The following is an 11,505-nucleotide window of genomic DNA, read 5'->3' as shown; positions in this document are numbered from 1 at the left end:
TTCAAAGGATGAAATTTAAGATGTTGGAATAGACAACAAAAAAAAGTGTTTCTTTGGTTTTTGTTTGGGCTTTGGCAATAAACCATGGACAATGCCTGGCAAAGAGCATGTCCAGTATGTTAAATTTTCAAATTGTTGTGGAGCTTTTGGAAAAGTTTTGAAAAAATAGGGTTTTCATTTAGCAATTTATAAATTTAGAATTTTATTATGGGAAATAGTGTAATTTCACACGACCGGCAGTGGCGCCATTTTGATACCGACGTTTGTGGTTTTCTGATTGAGCAGTTGTGCAGCTCTAACAAAGGATTCTTTGATTTTGCTCTACTTCTCTTTACTTTGGTTTAAATTTCCAAGTTTTGCTTTTCATCAGAAAATGATGCGTGCTGCTACAATATGCTTTCCCCCAAAGCCTTAAAGTTGCCCCTTTGCCCTGTGCAACTTCATTTCCTAAACGTTGGTAAAAAGAAAAATAAAGACTCTTTATATAGTATAGTATAAACTATCCTTTATTAAAATTACTCAAGTAAATTTGCTTAAAATTTTCTTTCCAGCTATGCTGAAACGTAATTAAGATATTCAACAAAAAAATTTAGGAACAATAACAAATATTTCTCTCATAGATACACACACAAACACACCCTCACAAACAAATACACGTACAATCAGACATGTCATATACATTCTTAATAAATTATACACAATAATAAATAACAACCATTCATTGTATGTCATATTTAACCAGCATGTATATTGATATGATGTGTGTAATTTCGCCATACATTTACACAGACTTTCGATGAAAAATGAAGAATTAACATATTATCTAACAAAAAATTAATTTTTTATAGGACCCACTAAATATATGATACATTGTCAAACTTTTTTTCATCTCTTATTCTTATCAATTGCATTTTTTAGGAGAAAAAAAATACAAAATTATTAAGTGTTACCTTTTTAAAAAAAAATGATTAATAGATGAAAAAAATAGACCTTGAAGACAAAAATGTAGGTCAATATCCTCTTCTTTTTCATTCTTATTTTTATCCATGTTCTAGAAGGGAGATACTCCCCCACAACCCCCCCCCCCCCCCCCCCCGACAAAGACTTTTTTTTCTGTATCTGTTGAATGTCAGAGGAGACAATGTCGCAATATATTAAATTTGACATTTTCAAACGTCTGGCCAATAATTCTAGCCAAATTAATATATATATATATTTTACTTCTTTTTTATACACCGGTATATAATACAGACTTAATGCCCCTCCTGGAGGGCTTTATTCAGATTAATGATATATTAAATTGTAGGGATATGAATCAACCTCTCTGGGTTTTAGAATGAAATGAATGGACATTGAATCTCACACGCTTGAACACCAATTAAACTTGGGGATAATGAAATTGTTCAACCATTCAAACATTCATTTGAGGGATTTATCACAGACATTGAAATGACGATTCGAACACGCCTTGAAAGGTGGTTCGGAACAAACAGAGAGAATCTGTTAAACAGAGACGAAGCATCTGGCCAAAATAGTGATTAATAAAGTTATAAATGATTTCCATTGACATTTATTAATTAAAATCAAGTTCATGGATCTGTATGTTCTGTATTTGTCAAAGATTGCACTTTCCCCCTTGGATTCAAAGTTCAACAGGAGAATATAATTGTCTACTTTGAGATGAAACCAAGCTTTGTTGGGAAATGCTCTTTTCTTTGTATCCTCTGCCAAAAAACTAATTTCTTCTATTTCAATAAATCATAATATCCAAAGCGTTGACTCCCAAAGCTGGTTTTCTTATTAGTAGCCCCTTGACTTAATAGCTTGTACGTAGTTCTAGTCGGATTAACAGGCGAAGTAATATAGCTACAGACACTGGATTCCCCGCAATCTTCTTTGGATTCGGAAGGGTTTACTGTTCGCGATTGAAGTATCTGTTTTGTTTTAAGTAATTAGAATACTCCTGTTTTCATACAGGCCGGGTTAATGACTTGCAAGCACGAAACCACCGAGGCACACATGCTGCTCTTTCGTTCAACTTGCACGAGCCCAAATCTGTTTCTCCCGTGTTCTTCTTTGCAAAACACCTTTGAAGTTAATGTTTTGCACGTGGTTGTATTCCATAGTGGCTAACATATGGAAAAAATGCACACAGAGTTTATGGCAAGGTAAAAAATGGAAGATCGGTCACCGTTAAAATCTTTGGGTGGAGATGTTTCTTTCTGGTCGTGTTCGATTTTTGGATGACCTAGTTCGATGACGGACAGGCGAACTCTCGTTGTTCGTGCATTATGTCCAGCACTATCACAAAGTCTGTTTGTCTTTCCCATATTTCCTTTAACCACTAAACATAAACTGAAAAAAAGAACAGAATGCGAGATTGATTTCATTTCTTTTCCTATAAATTTCTAAATTGAAAATTTTCTTGGGTTTCAAAAGTGAAGTAAATGTATGCAATTGACCGAAATCTGACTTCATTTCATACAAAATGAGAAAATTTAAGGATTAAAATGTAAAGCAAACGTTAAGACTCATATGTCGTAATGCTGGTAAATGACGTAAAATATTCACCGGAAGTATATATCTCTATGGCGACACTATATTAAGTAGGTTGTTCTAAAATGCTAATTACCGGTAGTTTTATACAAATGAGTTATCAAGAAGAGTTTTAATTTACACCTTAGGTTTGATCATCACATTGATTTATAAATTAATAAGACAAGCAAAATTAATTACTGAATGCAAGACAATCGCTATTTACTCCCTCTCTTCGTTCTTAGTTAAAATGTAGAAAACGAGGTATGTTTTATGTGGGGGTATATTTTATGTGAGCATATCCGAGAAAACAGCTATTCGCCCAGGTATAATTAATATTTGTTTTTGTTGAGATTACTAATCAAAGAGAGAGATTTTTTCCCCAGTAGCGGACGGTTCTTTATGGTAGTATTACTTAATAATGACGACATAAATCTAATAAATTACACTGCCTTACTGATTATGTCATATTTATTTTCAAACAAAATGGAGAATTATTGATAAAGTTCTTCAAGTTTACGTCAGTAACAAAAAAAAATGTTTTATTTCTTTATGGGAATTCTGATAAAGTATAATAAACATTTGGGATGAACGTCTGTCCAAAACTCAAGAACTCTCAAAAAAGTCAATTGTTCGATAATTTTTACAATGTATAGAGATTAAAGTTTTTGGCAGATACAGTAGGAAAACAAAAAGGATGGACGAGGAGAGAACGGTCACAAGTGAATATAACTCTGTGTATGAAAAGACACCCCTACTTCCCCGAACCCGAATTATATCAACAAGTGTAAAAAGCCTTTTTTTTAAATATCCTGTTTATATTTGAATTCACTCTTACAAAAATTAACCAAGATTTTTTACCCATTTTGCTTCTATATCCATCAGAGAGAGAGAGAGAGAGAGAGAGAGAGATGGTATTTTCTTATAAAACCTCTTGCATGATCAAGGATATGCATATTAAGGATTAATTTCTCAAAGGAGTAGAATTTTTGATTTTGTATCCCTGTATTAAATAAGTCGCTTTCGAGTTTTAATTTACAAGCCCAGTCGCAATTAAGATCGTTCGATAAGCTATCTGGAAATTTTCTCCTTCACTTTAAAAGAAAGGCTATTCATTTTTTTTCTATATTTTAAAATAATCGCTATTTTTCTACCAGAAACTTAAAACTTGAAATTAACTATTTTGTTAAGTATAGATAAAAATTTTGAAATTTACTATTTTGGAAAGTATAGTAGATTTAAATTTTGAAATTAAGTATTTTGGAAAGTATAGTAGTTTTAAATTTTAAAATTAACTATTTTGGAAAGTGTAGCAAATTAAATTTTGAAATTAAGGCTTTTGGAAATTATGAAATTAACAATTTTGTAAAGTATGGAGTATAAAATTTTGTAACGAACAATTCTGGACAGTATGGAGTAACAACATGTAAACAAAATGTACAATGTATATACATACTGTATATATACTGTATATATATATACAATGTATACTTACTGGATTGAAGGCGGTCATTTGACTCATGAAAAACTGAAGGTCAAAAATCTCACAGCGAGACCCCGTATAGCTCATAGGACACCTGTAAATATATATATAGCTCACCTGTAAATATACATATCTCACATGTAAATATATGTGATATCTCTAAAAATGTCAAAAACACATAAATATAAATATGCATAGGTAATTTAATTTTAAATTAAAAAAAAATAGATAAAACGTCAAGTATTAAAATAATTGTGTTGAAGTCATAAATTTCTTTTGCGTTTTGATTAACGGTACTTTCCAAAAAATCCAAAACAAATTAACTTCTATAAAGTGAAATCAAAATGAAAAACAGAGGGAAAGAGCTTGTTTTCGTTTAAGACGTTGGTTATATTTGGAAACTGAGCAAATTTCTCAGAGTTTTTTTAATTATAATATTTTTTTTTGGTAAGTGGCAACTTCAGATTTCGCCTCATGTGTTGGTAGTTTTAGTCGGAGCCTCCGTTTCCCCTGTGATCTTAGAGAGGGAGAACTTCTTAGTCACCTAATTATCAAAATTTCCAAGAGACCCCCGCCGATTTATCATGACTAACGGGTCGCTTTAAAGGAGCAACCCCCCAACTCATCTTTTTTATCAAAATTTTATGCGGATGATTCAAAAGTTGTTAATTATGCAGGTTTTACTTCAGAAGTGCAGATTTTTTTATGAAGATGAATAATTTTCTTTTTTTTGCATTTTTGTAACGCAGGGAAGGATCCAGGATTTTTAAGATATATGGAAGTGGGCGTAAAATTAAATGACAATAGAAATTCAGAAAAAAGCTTTGTACTTTTTTTGAAATTAACTTTTGCTTTGAATATGAATTTATTATACGCATATGAACTATACGGCCCTATATGTGACAGCTAAAACTCAAGAATACTATAATCCACGTAATACTTTGATAAAGCCAGTAAAATCTGTCCCAAGTTACATTTTTGTGCATTACTTCCAAAGTTTGATTAAAATAAGCAAACGTCTTTCAATTGAATAAATCAGAGAGAAGGTTCGCTTGTTCATTTTTCGTCTGGTAAATCATTCATTAAAAGAAATTATTACATATTGGGATTTTAATTCCTGTAATCAAGTACAAAGTTTAGTTTGCGTCATGCATACGGCTGTTTTTGAAGTGCACATAAAGAATTAAAGGAACAACTTATAAAATTTAAGTATCTTGTTTAAGAAAATTCTGAATATCGTTCTGTACATGTACTTTTCGTGTTTGAAGAAAAAAAATATGATCGTGGTAATTATTCAGTTGATTGTTTTTATTTCTTTTTCTTCCTGGTTTTCTTTCATATCAGCACAATCTGACCTGCAAATGACCCCAATAAAAAATAAGTCAAAAATTTGGGTCTCTCTGAGTTAAACTGATCTTAATTTAAAGACTGACGTGTGCATTATGACACGTTTGAAAATTATCAAAGTGAAGAATCAGATTTTTAAATGTTCGTCTTCCTGTAAAGGAAGAGAAATGTTCTGATATTTCATCATTAACCCGTGCGGCTTATAAACCCTACTTAAACACCTTCCTCTGCGATAATTAGAATGAACTTATGTAACTGTGTTTCATGTACAACCTAGGCATTTAGTCGATGTTAATGGAAATTTATTGGGTCCTCTGAACTACATGTACATGTAGGATGTTTTTATCATATACAGTACTCTCCCAATTAAGCAGTTTTAACCATGAAAGCCAAATTTATACCTCAATAAAAAGAACTTCTATATAATCGGACCTTTTAAAATCTATTTTTTTTAAAAAAAGGAAATTAATTCCGAGAGAAAGAAATTCCAATAGATATAACTGATGATAAATGATATTCATAATTTGATCATTAATCTTTAAAAAGAACATGTCACGATAAATATCTCCTTTAGTTAACTCCGTGGGTTCTTTTATGTCTTCATTTTGCTTTTCATACAGTAAAAATTCTAATCAACCAATCTTCATCCTGATTCTTTTCATTAATGCAAATCATTTTTTTTTTTTTTTTTTTTTTTTTTTTTTTTTTTTTTTTTTTGTCTTTGATTTTTTAAGGATAAATCTTATCTTAACTCTTCTGACGGCTAATTCACTTTAGAACATTCTTTAATTATATTTCCCCAAATAGTACTTTGTCCTTATCTAAAGGTTCAAAAAACTTAAGTACGCGGTGAATAGCCTGACCCTCTTGTCACCCAATCAAACGTCTGGAATTTTACTAATTTCAGGCATGCTGCAGGTTCTCGTTTTGAATTGTTCTTACATAACCTACCCTTATCTAATGATAAACTTAGGGGGCAAAGTTTATGCGTGGAAATCATCAAAACGGTAGAGGGCGCTGATTAAGTCCCCGGATGTCAGTTTATGTTCAGATAAGGAACAATTAGACACTTTTTGCTGCTGGAGAAACTTAAAATACGGAATGTGTTATACGACCAGAACGTTTGAACCTTGAAGATTGCTACATGAGGACGGGACATAAAGCGCGACTGTTACGATAATAATATTATTACCGTGTATTAATATCATAATCTGTATTTTCTGAGCGACTAGCTGCTCGATGTCAGTTAAATGTTTTAAGCGCCTGCTAGATTACAACGGAGATAATGATTAATAGTGTGCTTTGATGCTGGGTTCGACTTGCGCTGAACATATTGGGCTTAATTAAAATGACCACCCACAAAAGTTGTGATGAAGAATAAGTTTCAGTCTCCAGGAGACTGAATTAGTCACGCAAATACACAATAATAATTATTCTGTAATAACCGACCCAATGAAGCCCTGCCAAACTGTCTATTTATTAGGGTTTTACGTATTTTAATGCAAATATCGGCTACACTATGATAAATTATATAAATACATTTTCCATGCCCCATAGAGTCAGTGTTATATGATTGTTCTATTGAAAGGAGCATGCTTTTCAATGTACACAAAGCACACATTCCTAGAAAATATTCTTCACTCCATGTGTTTGAAAGAAATGAAAAAAATCGGCTCAAGAGAACCATATGTTACAAGAGAAGAAGCAAATTGGCTGAAGCAATCGCGGGTTTGGATCTCGTTGATAACGATATCTGGACAAAAAATGTCCCGTATTCGTCAGAAGCGACTAAAGCTCTTGTTCAGGGGGTATTAGAGAAGCCAATCTGAAAACAATTTATCCACAGGCGTAACGAGAAGTCATTATTTTATTATCTTTTTTGCTTTGTCTTCATATTTTTTTATGACGTCATAAACATTGGACCTACCACAGAGTCAGCACTAAGTTTTTTTGTATATTAGTGCTTTAAGCGTGTAATTGATACTGATAGAAATAGCACCCTCTATGATACATGTACCCTAAGTAAAGTTTTTACAGGGGAGACCATCCAGTTCATTCCTGTTTGATTCGGTAAAAACAATTTTCTTATAAACAGTTTTATATACACATCATGCAGTTTATGAAATAAAAGACCCCCTTTTCAGATATGATTTAAAATCTTAACATTTGAAACTACTTTGATTAGAATCACCGAGGTGATTTAAGGAAGTGTGCACTAAAAGCCCCAAAAAACCAAAGAACTGCTGCATTTTTGCACATTCCTGGAATGCAACTGTTTCATTGTGGTTTTGTCAAAAAACCTATTTAATCAATTACAAGAGGCAGAAAAAATGGTGAACCGTCAGCAGCTCATAAATAAACGTCAAGTTAGCGGCAGAAACTAGTACAATTTTTCTTGTGACAGGCGTGTTACATAACAGTGGTTTACTAGAGAAGCTATGTCAGAATGCATATTATACAATCTTAAACATTCGCAAGTATAACAAAAGAATCTGTGTAGTATGCCATTTTCCCATGCATCTCGGCTGCTCTTTGAATTTTTGTAGATTAAGAATAAAAGAACGAGATATATTCACGTTAAATTAGAAGAAGAAGATGGTTTCTTTAAACAGACACTTTATCATAAATTATTTTTATCTATACGCATTGTGCTTTAAATTCAGACACTTATTTTCTCATGTGACATACTGGCTTAAAACCTTGGTTTCCATGTACAGGTCTTAATGAATAGATATTTTTGTTTTATTAATTGGCTCCTAGGTAGCAAATTAATTAATTGTGGTGACATCAAAATAAATGAACGATGTTGTCACACATGTTGAATTTACAGTTAAACACGCTAACTTTATGATATTACAATTCAACATCATGTATAACAAATCATAATTGTTTGTCCGTTGCACTTCGCTATAAGCGTGTTATACTTATTTTATTTAATTGCCATGATTGGGTATTTCTAATGAGTTGGTGACATTTAACTGTTTTTAATTTTTATAGGCCAATATTTGTTGTTCAATGATGAACTTTTAGAAAAGTCATATTTTGCATTTCTGTAAATTAATTGTTTTAGCATGAAATGCTTATGAATTAAGACAAATGTTCGTCAATACAACGCAAATACAGAATGTGTTAAGTGCCCCAGTCTCGTTCAACCTTGACCTTTCTCATCCACGATAATCCATGAACCTTTTTCGTCAAAGATTAAAGAATTAACAGCCGAACACTTAAACAAATGTGAGTGTGTAACAGTTGATTTCTTTGATCTTCGTCAAGAGAACATCTTACGCCAGATTGGGAGAAAGGACACTTAAAACAAAACACCCCCGCGTAGAACAGTCATATAGGAACCATTTAGAAATCCCTATACTGCGCATTGTCATTTGATTTTTTATATATTATTTCTCAAAATTCGTTCAATAAGTTTTTCTGAATTTTTTGCTATCATCACTGGAAACCGAAGGACTTTTTAAGAAGATTCTTTGCTGGGATTCTTTTATAGACGTTTTAAAAATTATTTGAAAATTTAGAATCATATTTGGTATTACGGATATACTATATTCTGACTGGGACTTGTTTCTCTTTTAACTTAGGGATTTTTTAGAATGCGAACGAAAAATCCATCAGTATTTAATTATTATTGTTCTCATGGGCCCATTAAGATGCAAACAAAGAAAAAAATGTCACTTGTATTTTATTGACCCTCGTGTGAATGGTATTTTTACAACTGGAATCAATTCTTTATTTCTATTACTGAATGTCAGGGTTTTATGATGTGCTCGCTTTTTGTAATCTTAAGAAGAATTTTATCAATTATTATTCATTATACGCAAATGATATTTAAAGAAGTATGTCTACTTACACTTAATATTTTTAGGAAAATCTTAGAATGGACGTACAACTTGAATTATTAACAAAAGGAAACGTGTTGTATCGACTGTTATAATTTATTTATACTTTCCCTCTATGTTACCGCATGCACAATAAAAGTGAACAGAGCCTCGTTGTTTTAAGTGTTTTACAAGGATTTCTTAAGTAGATATCGTGCCTGTTTGTAAATATATAAACATCTGAGTCGATCAACTGTTTTTCCTTTTTATCTTTACACCTGCTCCTACCATATGTCATACTTTTTTTTTTTTTTTTTTTGAAATAATAAAAAAAAAACAGTTTAACCACAGATGGTCCAAAGATAAAAAACAACTAAACGATTTTCGGGGTTTTTTTTTCTTATGTTTTCAAGAGTAATATACATAATAACTGGAAGGTGGAAATACTGCCTTCGTTATAACAGCTCTTGATTATTACATGTAGTAAATAAAGTGTGAAGTACTTGTTCACAACTACTTGGTTAAAAAAAAATCTATTAATTTTTTTTTGGCCACATTTCCACTTGATTTTATAATTTTTAGGTCTTCAATAAAGTAGGTGCACTCATGAAATTTCTCGCTTTATTAAGATTTTTAAAAGGATAGCAGCATACTAAATATACTTCTTGAAAGCTTCTTGTCCCAAGTTGATTTTTGGTGTCACCGATTTCTCTTTCATCTCATTGTACACAGAACTCAAAGTCTAGGAGCAGAGCACCTTAAGTGATGACCGTTATTCAGCTAACGAAGGAGACAAACGTCAGAAGCGACAAGAAATTTGAAAGAGCTCTTTATCGGCCGTCTTAAGGTGCCCCGCCCCACCGTACGAAACCGGAAATTAGTAATGTTGCGTTAATGAGTTATAATGGAATTGTAAGGATATAAGACATCATTGTGGTGTCATCTCGTTTAGATGAATCCATTATGTCATTTATTGGTAATTATTAAAGAAAGTCCTGAACCAAACAACTCTTGTCTTAATTAGTAGCTTTCAAAAGGGGTTATACTACACTTCAATCTGATAAACAGAGTAATGAAATTAACATCATTTAAGAGAAAGGAGATTGAATTTATCGGTTTAAGGGCATCAAACCAAGAACAAAAGTTTGAAGACATTTGTCTTTGACACACTAACCTGCATGTTTTAAGGTCTAGTTTGGGAATATAAGCACACTTTCCCCCGTTATGGCAGTAGCTGCGATTCTCCCATTCTGTGCAGTCTGTTAAATGACTGTTACGATGAATTTCCTGTACCACTATTGACCTTGAAAAAATGGAAGACCGTCGGTGTCTCCTTGAAGACTTTGTCAGTGTGTCTGTTTGTGAAAGCACGGAGTTTTTGTCGGAAGACGGTAACGTTAACTGAACACGATTGTATACATAAGCGTCCCTTGGCTTTTCCATATTTTCAGATTCAATTTTTGTCACTTGAGACATTTGATTCTGAATTTGGCCGCTGAACGTTCGTGTCTTGGGTCCTGATTTGTTGTTCTGTACCGGGACAGATTTGACTTGCACGGCCAGAAGCATAGTAAATACTAAGAGCCACATCAGCACTGAATCCATGGCGACAGTAGTAGCATGATGGCCCGTTCACATGACGATACAATAATGTCACAGCCTTTATATTCCTTGCGAGCACTAGTGACTCTCGCGACCAATCAAAACACTATCGGGTCAAGTACCCCCAGTTTTATTAAATTTTCCTCTCGGTCTTATATTTTTTTCACTTCCTACATACAACGTTTACGTCAAAAATCCAAACTTTAAATGTAAATGCTAGTTTTCTCGCCAACACCTTTAAAGTTGTGCGTCTTCGCGGACCAGCGCACGTTTATTAAATCACCAATCACTCTGCGGTCCTTTCTTACCGATAACTGATGCTTTTTAAGATGTCGATGTTTTGTAAAACATTAGAGCAATGAAGGATTATGCGGCATTCTGTGGGGTATATATACAGGGAACTGACTACGCGCACTTAGCACCGCGTCATAGGAGCCCTCCGTATATACTTGTTCATGATTCACACATAGTAAGCTCGCGGGATTTTCTTATTGTTACTATAAATAATGAAAAGTAAATAAAATGGACAAGGTTTTTGCATGACCTTTATATAGCATTGTGAATATTAGTGAGTTTTCATTATTAATTATCAGCCAATGCCTACAAGTGCGTTACGTGGTTGCTTGAAGGGTAATTTTTTCCTACAGAAATTCTGGTATACGTTTTATTCATCATTTATTGAGATGACAATACGTATTCTCCTACGTTTGT

General features: G+C 32.8%; 1 protein-coding gene across 1 annotated transcript; it reads right to left on the bottom strand.

Moving 5' to 3' along the window:
* Nucleotides 1-2,219: 2,219 nt before the first annotated feature.
* Nucleotides 2,220-11,201, bottom strand: LOC134234344 (pro-neuregulin-2, membrane-bound isoform-like). The gene is made up of 3 exons (XM_062716392.1): nt 10,367-11,201; nt 4,031-4,112; nt 2,220-2,355 (listed from the first exon to the last, which is right to left on the bottom strand). Exons 1-3 carry the CDS (start codon nt 10,795-10,797, stop codon nt 2,338-2,340), a joined length of 531 nt encoding a protein of 176 aa, XP_062572376.1. The 5' UTR covers nt 10,798-11,201; the 3' UTR covers nt 2,220-2,337.
* Nucleotides 11,202-11,505: the final 304 nt, after the last annotated feature.

This window comes from Saccostrea cucullata, unplaced genomic scaffold (assembly GCF_032062105.1).
Source record: "Saccostrea cucullata isolate Sc308-1 unplaced genomic scaffold, CSIRO_AGI_Scuc_v1 ctg575, whole genome shotgun sequence".
Taxonomy (NCBI): domain Eukaryota; kingdom Metazoa; phylum Mollusca; class Bivalvia; order Ostreida; family Ostreidae; genus Saccostrea; species Saccostrea cuccullata.
This window is presented reverse-complemented; position numbering and strand designations above follow the sequence as displayed.